The sequence below is a fragment of the Elgaria multicarinata genome, chromosome 7, assembly GCF_023053635.1.
Source record: "Elgaria multicarinata webbii isolate HBS135686 ecotype San Diego chromosome 7, rElgMul1.1.pri, whole genome shotgun sequence".
Classification (NCBI taxonomy): domain Eukaryota; kingdom Metazoa; phylum Chordata; class Lepidosauria; order Squamata; family Anguidae; genus Elgaria; species Elgaria multicarinata.
The window spans coordinates 102,498,931-102,517,862 of NC_086177.1; the positions used below are offsets into that span (position 1 = coordinate 102,498,931).

The following is an 18,932-nucleotide window of genomic DNA, read 5'->3' on the forward strand; positions in this document are numbered from 1 at the left end:
ATCCCCTGTGTATTATGTGGGCTCCACAATTCAAGAAGGACGCAGACAAGCTGGAGTGTGTTCAGAGGAGGGCAACCAGAATGATCAGGGTTCTGGAAACAAAGCCCTATGAAGAGAGACTGAAAGAACTGGGCATGTTTAGCTTGGAGAAGAGAAGATTGAGGGGAGACATGATAGCACTCTTCAAATACTTAAAAGGTTGTCATACACAGGAGGGCCAGGATCTCTTCTCGATCCTCCCAGAGTGCAGGACACGGAATAACGGGCTCAAGATAAAGGAAGCCAGATTCCAGCTGGACATCAGGAAAAACTTGCTGACTGTTAGAGCAGTATGACAATGGAATCAGTTACCTAGGGAGTAGGGATGTGCTCCGCTTCTAATCGGACCGGCGAATTAGAAGCGGAGCGGGGTGCTTCGCCTCCCCTTAAGGTGGAGGCAAAGAGGATTGGGGGGCCGGCGGTGCGTGGCAAAGAGGATCGAGGTGAAGGCGGATCCTTCGCCTCGATCAGGAGCTCCGCCGGAAAGGTAAGTGGGGTTTACCGGGCCCTGCCGCTGTTGCTGTCACCCATGCGGCGACAGCGGCAGGGCCCGGTAACCCCCCCTCCTCTCCCTTACCTGCCTCCATCCGCGGTCCGTCGGCTTCTTCAATTGAGCCCGCGTTCAACCAGGAAGTCTAGGCCGCACTTGCACTCCGGCCCCCCTCCCCCTTGGTCCCTTACCGGGCTCTGCCACCGTCGCCGCATGGGCGGCGACGGTGGCAGGGCCCGGTAACCCCCCTTCGCCCTCCTCTCCCTTACCTTACCTTCACACATGTACAGGCAGCTATTTACAGCCTGGTCATAAAGCTCAGTTTCTGCACCTGAAACTCTCCCCACGGCCTGAGTTCAATCCCAGAGGAAGCTGGTTTCAGGCAGCCAGCTCGGGTTGACTCAGCCTTCCATCCTCCCGAGGTCGGTAAAATGAGTACCCAGCAAGCTGGGGGAAAGGTAATAACGGCTGGGGAAGGCAATAGCAAACCACCCCGCTATAAAGCCTGCCAAGAAAACGTCAGCGGAAGCTGGCATCCCTCCAAGAGTCAGAAATGACTCAGTGCTTGTACGAGAGGTTCCTTTCCTTTCCATAATAGAATAGTCTTACTGTGGTTTCTGAGGCTCACACTAGCTGCAGGGTGGAGCAGAGTCTTCTAACATCACCTTCTGAAACTGAACACCTAAAAAGGAATGGAACTTCTGCAAAATGGTGCCACTACCCAAATTAGTCCAAAAAAGGTGATTCAGAAGGGTACTATGGCTGATGGTACTGAAAAATGCTGAGAAATCCAGGGAAGTAAATAGGAATACACCTGTTCCCCATGTAGTTCCTGATTCATGTTGGAATTGTGATGGCAGGGGATCACACCAAAGAAGAAATTAGCAGGTATAGTGATAGAGTAATTAACAACTCTGGATACATCAGAAAGCCCTACAAGGAACAAAAAGTGGAGGTGTGGACAGGGAATGTTGCCACTCAATCAGGTTCAAACAAATAACTGGTATTCTTATGTGTAAATAGACTAGCATGTTTGCTATGTTTAGTAGTAGTAGTGGTTTCATTCCGTTAGCAGCCTGACTTGATTTGCTCTTCTGCTTTATACTTCTGACTGGGTGGCCTATGGACTATTTGTTTGCCAAGCCCTTCACTTTCTAGAGTCAATCACTCAGGTCCTCTGGGGAGAACTTACTTCAGTCAGCCAAGACTAGGCTGACATCAGTTTCCCAGAGGACCTTTTCTTCTGTTGCTCCCGGATTGTGGAATGGCCTGCCGGAGGAGATTCGTAATATTAACACTCTCTGTGATTTTAAGGCAGCTTTAAAGACTAGCCTTGTCCAGCAGGCCTACCCAGTTCAATGTAAAATCAATAATTTTTAAGATGTGTTGATTCCTGTACTAATGTTGTTCCCTGCCTCGATCCAAAGGGAGAGGCGGGTAATAAATAAATTATTATTATTATTAATCCCCAATAGATACAGGATGGGCAGTGTTTTCTGGATGCCCTCTTATGAGATAAAGGTTTGTATCTGCCAAAAGAAGGTTGTCAACTTTTCTCTTGGGTCCTAGCAGTTGATAATGTTTCTCTCTGGCAAACAAAAAGCTCTACCTGCCAGTTCCTGCTACGGATTATGGATTTATTTTAAATATCATATTTATTAGTCACTCCATAATTAAGGTTCTCTGGCTGAACAAATTAAAACAAATTAGAATTGCACACACACACACAAACCAGTAATACACAAAATAAAGTAAGACAATTCAGATAACAGCAAAATTATAAAATATAGCAACCAATAGTAGATTTAAACAAACACAACCACAATTCTAAAATCAGAACGACCAGGACCCACAAATGGCCCTCTTCAGGTTAAAAACACATCATAACACCATTTGTGAGCTCTAAGAATGAAACATTAACAAAGTTTCAACCAATTCGCATGGGATTTTAAAAGGCCTCGGAAAATAAAATTTAAAAGTCTTCACCTGATGCCAAGAAGATTATAAAGTAGGCACCAGGTAAGCCTTTTTGGGGAGGGCTTTCCATAACCAGGGGGCCACCACCAAAAAGGCCATCTCCCACATGGCCGCTCTTCATTGTGCAGACTGGGCTATAATCATAAACAGCTCCTGCTGATGGAACAGCTTCTGTCAGCTGAATGGAGAATCCTCCAAAATCTGCCTCAGAGTCCCACAAGCCTCTGGGATAGACTTGGAGGTGGATGGGTGGGTGGGGGCCTACAGCAGAAAAGAGAGGTAGAGGAAGCATCATTGTGCTTACATTGATCTCAGCTTGCACAATGTCGAATGTTTGGGGGCCCTGGTCCAAAAAGAATCTGCAGACCCGAATCTGCAGACAAAACCCACAAGTTTCAATCTGCCATCACTCTCTCCTCTGACATGTCCACAAGGCACATCTGTTTAACTTTTTGAAAAGTCAATCCCTATCAGCAAAACAATCTCTGAACCAGACCAGAGTTCCCCATTTCTGGAACCAAGGTTCCTTTGGAAAGTTCTATTTCATTGTGTCACAACTAGATCATCCTTAAACCAGAAAGCTGATAAACCAGTCGGCATTGTTTACTTGAGGGAAAGTTCGCATCTAAAAAACAAGAGAATCACCACACACATCTGGGAACTTGGCATCAAAGTGAAGGCGTCTTTGGCCTTAACTAGACCTAAGGGTTATCCCAGGCAAATGGAGGGGTCATCCCTGCCTGCTCCCGGGATCCCCTGTGTGTCATTTGGATACATAGGGATGATCCCAGGATGTAGGCCTGGTCTAGCCATGGCCTTTGTTTCAACTCTTAATGTTTTTCAGCCTTCAGGAACTAAAAGAACAAAGAAGTTAAACATGATCACCCAATGGTGCCAAATAAACAACAGGGTAAATAATCCCACCCAGCTTTTCATAGTTTATCTCTGATAAATTGGAAATTGGTGGTGGGTGGGGGGCAGCAGGCAGAGAACCGCAACATAATGAATGCTTCTTCAAAAGCCACAATCCCCCCAAAGCCTGGGCCAGGTGGTAGAAAGAGAATTGAGAAACCAATAAAAGTATTTGCCACAATCTGCATTTGATTGATTGCAACTGTTGCAGAGAGAGGGAGGGAGAATAGCAGACGGGCCCTGAAAGACACCGTTATTCAACTACTAGTCTGGTTTAAATGGATAGATGATCCGATTTATGCCCTCAGACGCTGGCTCACTGCTAATTCAGCCACAGGCTCAGCAGGTGGCTTTGGGCATATCACTCCATTCTTTTCTCCATTTGTCATTTTATAAACATCAAAACTAACTTGAAGGTGTCAGGTGGAGATTGTTTTTAAAAAGCCTTGAGAGGTGCTGCAGACACCCATGTGTACGTGTTTGAACTGATATTGCATCCACTCCAAGGCCAGGGGGAAGAACATTCAACGGCTCCAAATCAACTAGCAAAAACCAGCAAGCGTTACAGTATACCCCATTAAGGCAGCAATCCTACACACACACTGACTTTACCTGGAAGTAAGCCCCAGTGAAGTAAGCCCCTACACATGCGTAGGATTGCCCTGTAAAACAGTTCTTCTACCTGAAAAGCCTTGTTCACTGAATGACTGGCAAAATAGCTTTAGGCTTTTCATGTTTATTATAGTTGGGATGGTTGGTGGATAGGGAGGAATTCTGTGAAATACAGAACGTCCGCTGTCTTCCCATGTTCCAAATTCTGTTTCCAAAAGAAATGTGTAACACCCAAATCCATTAGTGATTATGAGAATATTTAGAAAGGGAGGATATAGTGAGAGGCTGGTGTACCCACAAGGCAATGGTGCAAAGGACAAAGTTGTTGGACTTGGACTAGGAAGACCTGTGTTCAAATCCCTTGGTCAGACATGAACCCACCTTGGGCCGGTTGCTACCTTTCAGTCTAACCAAACAGACGGGGATATCATTGGAATAAAATGGGGTCACCTCATGCACTCTTGCCTGGGCTTCTTGGAGAAAGAGTGGTGGGATACAAATGTGATAGTTCAGGCTTCCCCAAGCTGGGGACCTCCAGATGTGTTGTATTACCATGCTAGATGGGAGTTGTAGTCCCACACATCTGGAAAGCACCAGGTCAAGGACACCTGATGAAATAGGTTCAGGATGAATGCTCCTCAATACAACCTCTCTGCCATCTTCTGTTGGTGTCCTGACCTGGATGACTTATCACCTGCACCTGCTTTCTTAGAGGGCCTTGATTTCAGGAGGAACCATCCATGTCATGGAAAATACAACTTTTCTGTAGCTTTCCCCCAAAAGTCATATCTCTCCCCCGCCCACTGACACCTTCCCCAACCAGACATAAAGAGATAAATGATATACAACCCCAAATATCTGAACCTGTAACTCCCCTTGTGTTAAGCAGGGTTACTCATGCAATGGCACATCCTTGCTTTGGTACAACTGACCTGCCATAGGAAATATTAGTTTTATCGTAGTGATGATGCACTGCTGTGTTAGCCTAATCCTACCCATGATGGAGATGAACAAGCCAATGCAGGTAACACTATGCCAGGTGGAAAGAACAATTAACCCACAGGAAATACCTGGTTGATGGAGGTCACGGCCTGCCTGGGGATGACTATCTGCATGATGAGCTGCAGGAGGGAGGTGACTAAGCCAGCCAGGATGGCCCAGGTGAGGGGCAGAGGCAGCATGCTGTAGGTGGCAAAGAGGGTGAAGAGCACATAGCCAATGCCATCGCCGAGGAGGCCACAACCCAGGCCAGCGGCCAAGATCTGAGTGGCCATGGCCACCCACGTGACCACCCCACTGTACTGTAGGTAGGTATAAGAGGTTGTGTCCTTCCTGACCACCACTAAGGCACAGATGACCACCTCGATGCCCGTGAAGAAGCCCAGCAGGATGCCCTTGATGGGGTCCATGGGGGCCGAGGCCAAGGTGAGGTGGAGCAGCAAGAGGGTCAGCTTAGTGAGCACATCCAAGATGTTCACCACCACCTCTGATTTGCGTCTCTGGCCCAGGAAGTAGCGCTGATAGAGGCGCTCCAAGTCCCGGGACTTGAAGGAATTGCGCAAAGTGGGGAAGATCACGCCCCGGTAAGTGTAGCCCCAGTTGAGGAAGAAGTCCGAGTTGCTAGGAGCGCAATCCAGATGTAGGAAGCCCAAATCCCCACTGCTGCTGCTGCGCTCCGGGAAGACTTTGGTTCCCCCGTTGTTGTGGCCACCCAGGCTCTTGCCTGCCGACTGGCGCCGGGGATGATGGGAGTGGTTGGGGCAGCAGGACTCCTCGGAGCTCAGCACTTTGCTGCCAGTGTGCTCCTGGATGAAGCGCTGCTCGGTGATGTGGCGCACGGCGGTCTGCCACAGCAGGCGCTGGGACCGAGCGCCGCCACTGGGGGGCGTCTGGTTGATGGTGTACAACTCATCGCTGTCACTCAAGCAGCGCACCTCAGATAGCTCCATTGCGTGGGTCAGGGCAGGAGGGGAGAGGGTGTCTCACATTGAAAGGCCGCTGTGTCCCCCCCTACCCTCCTTGGTGGGGGGATCAGTTATTGCTGAAGAAAGGTGTCGCCCCATGCCTTCATGGGTGCTGAATATTCCTTTGCATGGATGGTTGGCTTTGGAAGTTGCACCCCCATTTGCCCCCTAGATATCACAGCAGTGGGAGGGAGGAGCAGAGAATAGAAGAGCCTTTGTGAAGGAGCAGTGGAAAGTCCAATTAAGGGCAATCAAAGCCAAATGCTTGCAGGTCTCCACTGCTTGGCACCCTGACGTGCAAAAGGAAAGTAAAAGAGGGCCACGGAAAGGTGAAATATGTCCCTCAGGTCAAGAGAATGGATCTTCTCAAAGGAGGACAGCCTGGAGGCACCCATCTTTCCTTCAGAACGTGTCAGGCCACTGGTCCATCTAGCCCGATATTGTTGACTCCGAATCAGGGCAGCGCTGTGGGGGTCTCAGCAGATGTCTTCCCCACCAGTTGCTACCTGAGATCCTCAGGACTGGCGATGCCCCAGGCTGAAGCTTGGACTTTCTGAAGGCAAAACATGTGGCCCCTTGGGGAGAGAGAGAGAGAGAGAGAGAGAGAAACATACAGCCTGTGCTGCAATTCTGTATGTCGTAAGGTAGATCAATTATATATTTATGTATATAGACAGAAGATTATAGTTACAGCAACCACAACATCATGCAACTTCTTAAGATCAGGGAGTAACTGGGACCCGGGAACGTAAATACGAGGATTTAATGGTGTTCACACACAGCTACCTATATCTGTACAGATGCAGCTGGGAGGGCTAGAGAAGTGATCTCTGGTTTGCTATAATCCCAGAAGAAGTCGCCTATCAGTGGCAGCGGCGGCAGCCATCCGTGCAACAAGGATTCGGGGAAGAAGGAAAGAAAGGCGAAGAAAGGGCCATGAAAAACCTCAGCCGGGAGCGCTGAAGCGCTTCTTTAAAAAAAAAAAAAAAAATCACTCCTGAAATTGACAAGGCTGCTGGTGGTCCAAGCCGAAGGCGAGGTGTGAAACCGACAAGGTCAATGAAGCTAGCAGAAGCTCCGGCTGGCCGGTGGCATCTTTCCAAGCGTGCACGGAGAGCGATCCTGTGAGCAAAAACCTCCAGGAGCCGGGGAGGAAGAAGAAAGAAAGACTTTTCCTTTTCTTTCTCGAAATCGGTGACTTGCAGCGATACATGGCCGGCTTGGGATTGGGGGTGGGGTGGGGGACAAGAGGGCGGGGGGAGGCGACAGGGAGCAGGTTAGGTCTCGGCTACCTCGGCTTTCTCCGCAGCAGGGCTGGTCTGGAGCAGGCGCCAGGATCCATCGCTGGACCTTTGAAGCACAAAGCGATCTGCTTAGACGGTCCTCCTCATCGCGGCAGCGTTTCCCCACGCCGCTTGAAAGCGACTTCTGCTTCTTTCGCGCTTTCCTGGCCGGAGACGACGACCACGACCCCTTCCCATCACCCGAATCGGAGCCTTCAAGTCTGAGATGCCCCCGGTCCTTCTTCTTCGAGCGGACGCTTTACAAGATTTAAGGACCCCGCAACAAAAAAGAAATGGGGGGCGTGGGGGGGGGGGAGGGCAGAGGAGATCAAGATCAAGCTGCCCCGGGATGGCAAGAGTTGGGGGCGCCTGCAAAGTGGGAGGACTCTTACCCCGCAAAAGTTGCTGCGGGCGCCTGGCTGCTCCACGCCGCCCCCTCCTCCCCCTCCGCTCTCCTGCAGTTCGCGAGCGAGCAGCTCCGCCAATCGGGCATTTCCGGCGCCCTCCGGTCCGGCTCTGGTCAATTGCAGCCGCGATTTCCTGTCGCCCTTCCAAGGCGGCGCTCCGGAGCGAAATCAGAGCAAGCGACCGAGGGATAAGCCCGAGCGCCAGGCTGGAGGTGCCGCGCGGCTGGCGCCTCTGCTGGGAAAGGCAGAAGAACCCGGCTCGGTCAGCTGATGGTCCAGTGACGTCAGGATCGACTGCTCCCGCTCCCCTTTGCGCCCACTGAAAGAAGAAGAACCGCTCGCCCCCCGCCCCCGCCCCCGGCCGAACACGCCTTCCCCTGAAAGCCAGGGATCTGAACGGCCGTGGGCCAGGGCAACCTCTTAGGCGCCACCCACCCGCCCCCATCCCAGGACACAAGAAGAGCCATGCGGGATCCATCTAGTCCAAGGGATAGGACCACAACTCCTATCACCCCAACCATCGGCCCCACACGAGCTGGGGATGATGGGTCTCTTGGTCCAAAAGTTCTGGAAGGTGCCCGGCTGCAGATGGCTGAGTTAATGCACGTTTACTCGGAAGCAAATGGCTCTGCCTGCACAGAAATTCCCAAACACAGATGCTCACGCGTGTACGCACACACACACACACACACACACCAAACTTAGGAACAACAGCTTTGCAGTTCGGATTTCTTCGCATTTCACTGTCCCTCCGTGTCCTCAGGCTTCAGGGGCAGTTAGGACGGCACATATGTTGAAGAGCCTTCCTTCCTGAGGGAGTTCCTTAACGGCCAACAACAAGTTAGAGGGGGGGAGGGCTTTGGGGTATCTACTTGGAGGGAGGATCCGGTACACTGGGTGGGTGAGTGGGGGATGAAGACTCGCCTTCTTTTCCCCCACCCACCCCACCCGATGGACCTGATCCTCCCTGACATACCACCCAGACAGATTGGGCAAACTCCCTCGTTCATTCTCTTTGCTCTGGTTGTCTAGCCCTGGGAGATCCTGGTCGCCTGCGCTGCCCAGAAAGGAAAGGTGGGCTAGCCAATGACACTGTGGGGAGAAATAGCCAGCTCTGGTTTTGGTGGGACTGTGAATCCATTCTGGGTTTCAGCCAGAGCCAGCCAGAACTCTAAAGGAGCTATCCAAGGTGCTGGACTTTTAGAGTTCTGTTTGGTTCTAGTTCAGCACCTTGAACAGTTCCTTTGGAGTTCTGGCTGGTTCTGACTGAAACCCAGAATGGATTCACAGCCCCACTGAAACCGAAGCCAGCAGCCTCTACTCGTGAGTAGTGTTTGCCACCAGTGCCCGCTGCTGCCCCTGGTCATTCCCTCTGGCGCCCATTTGCTCTTCCTCCCGCTGGGTGGCAAAGTGGAGAAGACTGGACCCAGTGGGGGTGCCCAGAGAGAGAGAGAGAGAGAGAGAGAGAGAGAGAGAGAGAGAGAGAGAGAGAGAGAGAGAGAGAGAGAGAGAGAGAGAGCGAGAGAGCACCCCTGGAAGAATGTAGGCATGAGTTGCTCCTGCAGGAGCTGCCACCACCTCTGGTCACTCACTTGTTCTTGCTTTCTCTTTTGGGGTGGGGGTTAGGGTGCACGGAAGAAGATTAGGTTTGCTGGCCCCAATCCCTACCACTGCACCATCTGGAGAGAACGTGCCAGTGAATGAGTGCAGGAGAGGTGGCAGCATTGGCTCTTTGCATGTGCCAGCTCGCACACTCGCGCTCTCCCCTCTGGGCGGCGTGTAGCACCCCACTGGCCAGAAAAACAAAGAAGTGGGGGAAAGAAGAGGCGTCTCCTCCTTGTATTCATTGGTCGATGGCTTTCCAGCTTGAAAAGTTTCCAAAGGCTTAACAAAACGAACGAAAACCAACATTAAAAAACGGGTAGTTCCAGACAAAGGGTGGTGTCCCACATTCCATGCGTGGACCCATGGAAGTGAACAGGGATCACATTAGACTAATATAGGCTACACTTTGGGCACAGTCCTATGTATATGAAGACGGGGGCGGGGAATCCTTCAACTCCCAGCATGTAGGACTTTTTCTCTGTCTAAACATGCATAGGACTGGTGACCTTCAAGGCTTTCTGTTGTGTAACTGCCCGTCCTCATTCACGGAAGTTTACAGGGGGTACACGGAGTGCCTCCAGATGAAGCGATGCGAGCAATGGGGCCTGGGGCTTCTGATTTCAGTGGGGCATTCCCGGCTCCAGCCAGAACTCAAAAAGGAGCTATCCAAGGTGCTGAACATCTACATGTGGGGAGTGGGGGGGAGCACAAAGGGAGAGGAATATTTTTCAACACCTTGGTTAGCTTCCTTAAGAGTTCTGGCTTGTTCTGACTGGGAGCCAGAATGGATTCACAACCCCAGCGAAATTGGAGCCACCAGTTTCTACCAGATGCTAGCGTGACCAATCAGAAGGCATCATGGAGCAATTCTTTAATTCCACCCCCCCTTTACAGGTTTTCTGCAGTCAGGAAAAAAAAGACTAAAGAAGCAGTGGGAAAACACAAGAGGGTCATAAATAAAAGAAGCCCAATATTCCCTTGAAACCCCCTCCCCCAGATAAAGTTCTATGAGTAAAAGCGTCTGGAATCACCCCAGATTTATTTCATTTTTATTCCATTTCATTCCATTTCTATACTTCCCGATAGCCGAAACTCTCTGGGAGGTTCACAACAATTCAGAAGACAAACAATTCTTGATATTGTCTTCTATTAGTAACTCACCCATATTTTTTTTCACCAGCTCTTCTTTCTTTCTTCCTTCCTTCCTTCCTTCCTTTCTTCCTTTCTTTCTTTCCAGAAAAAAACCCTGTTCAGAAAGGAAGGATGATTGCTAAAATTAGGGACCCTCTACTTGGAAGCACCCAATCTCTTGGGGAAAAAAAACACCCATCAAATCAGATGTGTGTGTATATATATATATATATATATATATATATGGATATTGTCTGTTTTTGTTTGTTTTTTATGGTTTTAAGTTTTGTATATTTGTTTTTAAAGTTTACTGTTTTTAACTTTTGTAAACCGCCCAGAGAGCGTCAGCTATGGGGCAGTATATAAATGTAATAAATACTGTAAGAAATCAAGCTGAAATGGAATGGAGAAGCAGAAGCCATACACTTGAAAGCCCACCTAATCCCCCAGTGGCTTGCCAATGTGAAAAAATGTCTCATTTTCATGTCACGTTTAAATATTAAACCTCAATATTCAGCTTTGAACAACCCTGTTGTTCTGCTTAGGCTAAGACCATTTTTCACACGTGATGCTTAAATAAGCTCCCCCGCCCCCCAGGCTTTCATTTGCCATGTTTATCATTTGCAAGCAAAACCCGTTGGCTAGGACATATGTCTGGGACTTTAACAATGGCTCTCTTCTGCTTTCTACCCTGCATTTTTTGTAAGTGGCACATTGCAAAGGCATTGTGTTCTTCATGTCACTTTTGAAAATGCCATGAGAGATCATGATTGCCCAGTGATCAGCAAAACAGCTTCATAGCAGAGTAGAGATGTTTAAACAGAGACTGTGCACAAATTTAGGCACTGCTAACAGAACCCAGCAGAAAGTATACAGTGAAAGAGCCCAGTGGTAGAAGCCATGCCAGTGTTTTGGACACATCCTCTGCTTTATTTTTACCCCTTGGGGCAGCATCTCCTTATGCACTTGGAGGACTCTTTGTGGGAACAATTGACCCACTCTGCCAATATCTGGTAGCAGCAGCAGCATTCAGAGGAAGGCACAGAAGAAGGATGTACTTGGGATTCCCCAATGCAGTATATGACAAACCTGATAGAAATATACCCATTGCTCAGAAGACATCCCCTGAATCCTGGCTCTGTTTGGGCAGGAGAGGAGGGGCAGTGGGAGGTGGTATTATCTCCTCTCACCAAAGGAGGACACCAGACCCTGTCCAGTTCAACGAGGGATGCTTAGCTACCTAACGTACTAGGATCTGATTGAGAAGATATCTATCTATCTCTTTGAATGTTAGAGGAAAGGTGAGTTACAGGGGACAAGACAGAGGATGATAAAACTATTTATGGTGCAGACAAATCCCAACTTTAAGTATAACCTGACGGGATATGAGCTGGTGGTTACCGACCAAGAAAGAGAACTTGGGGTTGTGGTGGACAGCTCGATGAAAATGTCCACCCAGTGTGCGGCAGCTGTAAAGAAGGCAAACTCCATCTTAGGCATTATTAGAAAAGGAATTCAGAATAAAACTGCCAGTATCATACTGCCTTTACACAAATCGATGGTACGATGATGCTTAGCATACTATGTACAGTTTTGGTCACCACACCTAAAAAAAGATATTATAGATATTATAGAACAGGAAAAAGCAAACTGCCATCTTGGCCCTGTGGGGAAGAAGAAGGACCGAGGGGACAGGAGCAGGCAGAAGTAACATCGGGGCCTGCTCCTGCTGGACCCTTCCCCCCCCCCCCCAGGGCAAACTGCCATCTTGGCCCTGTGGGGAAGAAGAAGGACCGAGGGGACAGGAGCAGGCAGAAGTAACATCGGGGCCTGCTCCTGCTGGACTCTTCCCCCCCCCCACAGGGCAAACTGCCATCTTGGCCCTGTGGGGAAGAAGAAGGACCGAGAGGACAGGAGCAGGCAGAAGTAACATCGGGGCCTGCTCCTGCTGGACTCTCTCTCTCTCTCTCTCTCTCTCTCCCCCCTCCCTCCCTCCTTGACTCCTTTTCCTTGTGTGTCATGTCTTTATTAGATTGTAAGCCTGAGGGCAGGGACTGTCTTTTTTTGCTAAGTGTAAGCCGCTCCGAGAGCCTTTTTTGGCTGAGGAGCGGGGTATAAGTATGATAAATAAATAAATAAATAAATAAAAGTACATAAAAGGGCAACTAAAACGATTAAGGGGCTGGAGCATCTCCCCTATGAGGGAAGGTTACAACAGCTGGGATTGTTTAGCTTGGAAAAAAAGGAGGCTAAGGAGAGACCTTATAGAGGTGTACAAAATTATGCATGGTGTGGGGAACGTGGATAGGGAGACATTTTTCTCCCTCTCCCATAATACTAGAACCCAGTGGGAACATCCCATGAAGTTGATTGGTGGGAGATTCAGGACAGATAAAAGGAAGTATTTCTTCACACAGCACATAGTTTATGGAATTCACCACCACAGGATGTAGTGATGGCCACCAAGTTGGATGGCTTTAAAAGGGGGTTGGATAAATTCTTGGGGGTGAAGGGTATCAATGGCTACTAGTCATGATGGCTAGGTGCTACCTCCAGTATTAGAGGCAGTAAGCCTGTGTGCACCAGATGCTGGGTGGGAGGGTGCTGTTGCATCATGTCCTGCTTGCGGGTCCCTGGTCGACAGCTGGTTGGCCACTGTGTGAACAGAGTGCTGGACTAGAGTGACCCTTGGTGCGATCCAGCATGGCTCTTCTTACGTTAGGCAGTGGATAGAGAGAAGGTTCCTTGTCCTTTCATAACATTAGAATCAGGTGTGTTGAGCCTATTTCAGTCCAAGGGCCAAAGTCCATTTAAGGGAAGCTCCTGGGGGCTGCATTCCAGTGGTAGGTGGGGCCAAAGGCATGGCATGAAAAATAAAGTAAATACCAGCAGTTGTAGCTTGAAGCTCTTCTTGCCAGTAACTAAGCCTGAAGAGAGGCATTTTAGAATGCGGTGTGTGTGAGCTGTGCAAAACCTGGGAAACCACCAAATGACTGGTGGTTGGGCAAAAGTGGGTGGGGCCTAGGAAAGGGGGTGTTGCCTCTGGGGAACCCCAGACAGTGAAATTTGAAGTGCAGGGAGGCTGGATATGGCCCCAGGGCTCAGGTTCCCCAGCCCCGTAATAGAACATGGGATAATCCAACGAAGCTGAATGGTGGGAGATTCAAGTCAGACCAGAGGAAGTACTTCTTTGCACAGTCCGGGGTCAAACTATGAAGTCTGCTATCACAGGATGTGGGCTTGAGCACCAATTTAGATGGAAAATTCCTGGAGGATGTGGCTATAAATGGGCAGCATCCAAGGTGACATTACTGCTATCATGAATTACATTGTGCGAGCGTTAACGCTCACCAGGGCAACACCGACAAAGCTTGCTGGAGCAATGGGTTTCCTGGGGAAAACGCTACTGGGATGACACTAGAGGTTGTTTATGTGAAAGCAACATAATTCACATTAGTGGTAGTGTCACATTGGATACTAGGGCTGCGCTCCGCTCCGATTCGGATAGCGAATCCAGAGAGGAGTGGCCCGATCCGCCTCCGCCAAAGGCGGATCCAAATTGGGTCGGGGAGCTGTGGATCGAGGCAAAGCGGTTGGCTTCCATCCGGAGCTCCAAATGCAGGTAAGGGGGAGGGGGCTCACCTGACAATGCCAGCGCTGCTGCAGTCTGTGCGGCGACAGTGGCGGAGCCTGGTAAGGGGGCAGGGAGGAGGGGGGCTTACCTGTGTCCGTCGCGGTCCGGCGCAGGCTTCAACTGAGGCCCAGGCTACAAAGCGGAAGCAGGCCATGACCGCGACAGACCTTGATAGAGGCAGGTAAGTGGGGGGAGGGGGGCTTACCTGGTTCCCTCGCCACTGTCCGTACAGCAGTGGCAGAGCCAGGTAAGGGGGCAGGGGGAGGGGGGCTTATTTTGCCCCCATTTTGTCCCCCCTTCCCCACTTACCTGCCTCCGCCACCCGCTGCAGAGGGTGCAAGTAGGGAAAGGGGGCAAAATCTCGATCCACCCCTCCAGATCTCGCTCTGGATTGGGCCACGAAGTGGTTCGGGGGGTCCCTGCACAGCTCTATTAGATACTGCCCAATGGTCCCTCATCATGTTGGCTGTATACAACCTCTAAGATCAGAGTCTTTACTCCTGTGAATATTAGGCAATGGGCAAAAGAGAGAGAGAGAGAGAGAGAGAGAGAGAGAGAGAGAGAGAGAGAAGAGAGAGAGGGGGGAGGGAGGGAGAGAGATTGGCAAGAGTGGTCAACTCCTAATTGTTCTAAAATAGCAGCAACAAAATGACTTTTCTCACCTAATGTAGGCTGATGAAATTCTGGGTTAACCAAGAATGGCGTTTTGTGTTAAAGGATTATGAGCTCAGCTCAGTTCTAATACTGCAGACAAATTATTTGGATCAGAATGTGCTCAGATGCACCATGATCTTTAATTTTAAGTATATGCCTTTTGTGCCTGGTTCTGTTGGTGGATCTGGGGGATTTAGTAAGCAAACACATACAAAGTAGACTCAACAAGCCTGAGGTCTGCCTACACCTGGAATGGATCAGCCTTTGATCTGACCCAGCAGGGCTCTTCTGGTGGCGCGTATGATACAAAGAGCAGAGCAGGCTTCACAGTATAATCCAGACAAAGCAATTGTGCCAAGGTTACAAAAGTCTGGGAGAAACTGCTGTTACGCAAGGTATCTCACCGCTATTTCCCTCATGGCTTCCTTGTGAGCTTCCTGTAGGCATCTGGGTGGCCACTGTGGGAACAGAATGCTACACAAGCTAGACCTTTGGTCTGATTTAACCAGGCTCTTCTTATATTCTACTTGTTCCAGTTTCAAAATTGTTCTAGTTTTAACAGGGGGTGGGGAAACATGTTTGAAACAAATACCTTTCCTGAAGTAACAGCCATTAAAGAATCCATTCCTTCTGACTTTGAATGTTCACTCACGCTCCTTTAATATAATGAATAGTAAAGAGGGAATGGTGTTAAAGCACATAAAAAGACGGAATGTGCTCAGGTGTGAGCAGCACAGCCTGTGATGGTCGGGATCATGTTGTAAGGTACATAGTCTCCAGACTTTAAGAGATACATGCATTTTTGTCTGTGTATGCAAGGAACATGGGAAAAGACCACAGCACAATGGTAGCACATGACCATTTCATGCAGGAAGTCTGAGTTTCAATACATTACTGAAAGGTCTCAGGTAGCGGGGAAAGACCACGTCCTTCTGATCTTAGAGAGGTGCTACCAACCAGTCTTCCTTGGGCTGTTTTTTTTTTTTTTTGTGAGGTTTGTCCCCTTGTTTGTTGTTGTTTAAATGTACACTTGCAACCTTCGGGTTCCTCCATGGATGCTGATATCTCCCTCGTTTCTCAGTTTGGCTGTATTTCTGTCGGCATGCACCTCCTGAATTTGCTTTTAGAGGGAGTGGCTAGGGTGATCATATGAAAAGGAGGATAGGGCTCCTGTATCTTTAGTAGTTGTATTGAAAAGGGAATTTCAGCAAGTGTCATTTGTATGCATGCAGCACCTGGTAAAATTCTCTCTTCATCACAACAGTTAAAGCTGCAGAACCTGCCCTCTTGACCAGATACAAAAGAGGGCAGGCCTCCTGAAGCTTTAACTGTTGCGATGAAGAGGGAATTGCACCAGGTGCTGCATGCATATAAGTGGCACATGCTGAAATTCCCTTTTCCATCCAACTGTTAAAGATACAGGAGCCCTGTCCAATCTCCTGTCTTACCACCATGACAGAGTTTAAACAAGCTTCTCAGCCCCACATATCTCTTTTTGTGTTCACACTTGGCATCTTCTTTGCCAGCCTCAAGGCCAAAAAAAATTTAAGCAATAACTCCACAAGAAGAACCCATCTTGATTAGACTGTCGAGACAGATTCCCTCTGGTCGAGAATCCTGCTTTCAAATGCAGACAGCCCGGTGTCTCTGGGAAACCCATATTTCAAGAAGCCATTCTTTATTTTATTGGAGGGATGCTGTCTTTAAGCATGTCAGATCCATTAGGCTGTGATGGCTAATGGCAATTGGAAGACCAGCTGTCCATGGATTTGTCTTCTCTCTCTCTCTCTCTCTCTCTCTCTCTCTCTCTCTCTCTCTCTTTAAAAAAACTCATCTAAACTAATGTAGTGTGACCATATGAAAAGGAGGACAGGGCTCCTGTATCTTTAACAGTTGTATTGAAAGGGGAATTTCACTCTGCATCACAACAATTAAAGCTGCAGGAGCCCTGCCCTCTTTTGTATCTGGTCACACGAGTATAGTTCCTGCAGCTTTAACCATTGTGATAAAGAGGGAATTGTACCAGGTGCTGCATACTTTCAAGTGACACCTGCTGAAATTCCCTTTTCTTTACAACTGTTAAAGATACAGGAGCCCTGTCCACCCTAACTAACAGCCATCATGAGAATGCATGGCATTGTATTCCATCAGTTAGCTATGGGTTGTTACACATTATACCAGTATAAAAAGACCAGCACTGGCTCACTATTAACTACTGAGCTGCGTTCAAAGTTTCACTGCTGACATTCAAACCCCTAATCAAATCAGGACCAGGATACTTAGAAAATCATTCCCCCTATATACACCAAATCAGCCCCAGAGATCTTACAACAAGGAGGCATTATTGGTTGTCCCACAACCAACAGTATGTGTTACTAGATCACAAAATGTATTGCAGGCCTTCTCAGTAGTGGCACCCACCCTCTGGTACACCCCCCACATGTGGTCCAAGAGGCGGAAATGGTTGTGAATTTTAGATGGCTGTTGAAGATGCTCTTGTTTGCTCAGGTTTTTCCTGACATGCAATTGCACTGCTCTGTTTTATCATTTCCATAATATTTTCAATGTATTTATTGTTTTATATTGATTTTGTATTTTATGTATTTTGTATGTACACTTACTTAGATATCAAGTGGTATACAAGCATTTAAATAAATGTGTGATTCCATGCATGTTTTGACAAAGGGGGGGGGGGGGGAAACAGCCTTACAATTCCCAGCTGGGGAAAGCTGGGAGTTGTAGGACTTTTTTCTGTTGCAATGTGGATGGGAATGTGCCTTAAATAAATAAATGTGTAAAAGTCTTTTCTTTGCAACATTCTGCCAATCCATTCAATTGAGAATGTCCGTCGCAGTTTTATAAGAGAGCAGGGAGAGCTCTCCCTATCAACTGTCTCCCCGCCAATCATTCTACAAAGTTCTATCATCTTCTTTCTTTTTCTCTAACCGGAAAAGCTGCAAACACTTTGGTTTTCCTCCAGGCAAAAAGCGATCCAAGCCTTTGATCATTCTGGTTGCTCTTGACTGGACCTTTACTAGTGCTCTGGTATCCTTTTTGGCAGTGGTGTCAAACCTCTTTCAGCATGGGGGATGAATCCCACTTTGAGGAAGTTCTTGCATGTAAATGAGTGGGGACATCCAGTGGTGGGCAGTCCAAAGGCAAATGGAACAGGAAGAAAATATCAAAAATGCCAGCATAGTTTAGCTTAAAGCTCTTACTGCTAGTAACTAAGCCTTAGGCCTTAGCTAGACCTAAGGTTTAACCCAGGATCATCCCAGGGTCATCCCTATTCATGTAAATGACACACAGGCCTTAGCTAGACCTAAGGTATATCCCGGGGTCATCCCTGTTCATGTAAATGACACACAGGATATCCCGGGAGCAGGCAGGGACGACCCTGGGATGATCCCGGGCTAAACCTTAGGTCTAGCTAAGGCCTTAGACAAGGCATTTCAACCTTTGAGAATGGGGGTGAGGGGAGCACCAAGCAAAAGCTATGAAACCACCAAATGATTGGCAGTTGGGAGGGGCAAGGGCAGGGGCAAGGGGTGTGGCCATCTGAGGAACCTACGAGGGCCAGATTAGGACCATGCAGGCTGATTTGGTCTGAGGTTCAACACCCCTGCTTCATGGGAACCAGAATGGTGCACATTCTTGTTCCTGATTGGCAGGAGCTGATTGATGGGAGATTCAAGACAGATAAAAGGAAGTACTTCTTCACACAGTACATAGTTAAATTATGGAGGGTGACCACATGGAAAAGAGAACAGGGCTCCTGAATCTTTTACAGTTGTATAGAAAAGGAAATTTCAGCAGGTGTCATTTGTATGCATGCAGCACCTGGTGAAATTCCCTCTTCATCACCACAGTTAAAGCTGCAGGAGCCCTGTCCTCTTTAGTATCTGCTCAAGAGGACAGCGGTGCTGCAACTTTAACTGTTGTGATGAGGAGGGAATTTCACCAGGTCCTGCATGCATAACAATGACACCTGCTGAAATTCCCTTTTCAATACAACTGTTAAAGATGCGGGAGCCCTGACCTCCTTTCCATATGGTCACCCTGAATTATGGAACTCATTACCACAACATGTAGTGATGGCCACCAATTTGGATGGCTTTAAAAGGGGGTTGGATAAATTCCTGGAGGAGAAGGCTATCAATGGCTCCTACTCCCAATGGTTATACACTACCTCCAGTATCAGAGGCAGTAAGCCTGCGTGCACCA

The 18,932-nt window shown here is 48.6% G+C and overlaps 1 protein-coding gene across 1 annotated transcript in view; it reads right to left on the reverse strand.

The window, feature by feature from the left end:
- The window catches only part of ADCY8 (adenylate cyclase 8), a 135,131-nt gene extending 129,119 nt beyond the window's left edge, over nt 1–6,012 (reverse strand). The window contains exon 1 of the mRNA XM_063131148.1: nt 5,101–6,012. Within this exon, the coding sequence (XP_062987218.1) occupies nt 5,101–5,979 (879 nt within the window). The 5' untranslated portion in view covers nt 5,980–6,012. The remainder of the gene's footprint in view (nt 1–5,100) is intronic.
- Nucleotides 6,013–18,932: the final 12,920 nt, after the last annotated feature.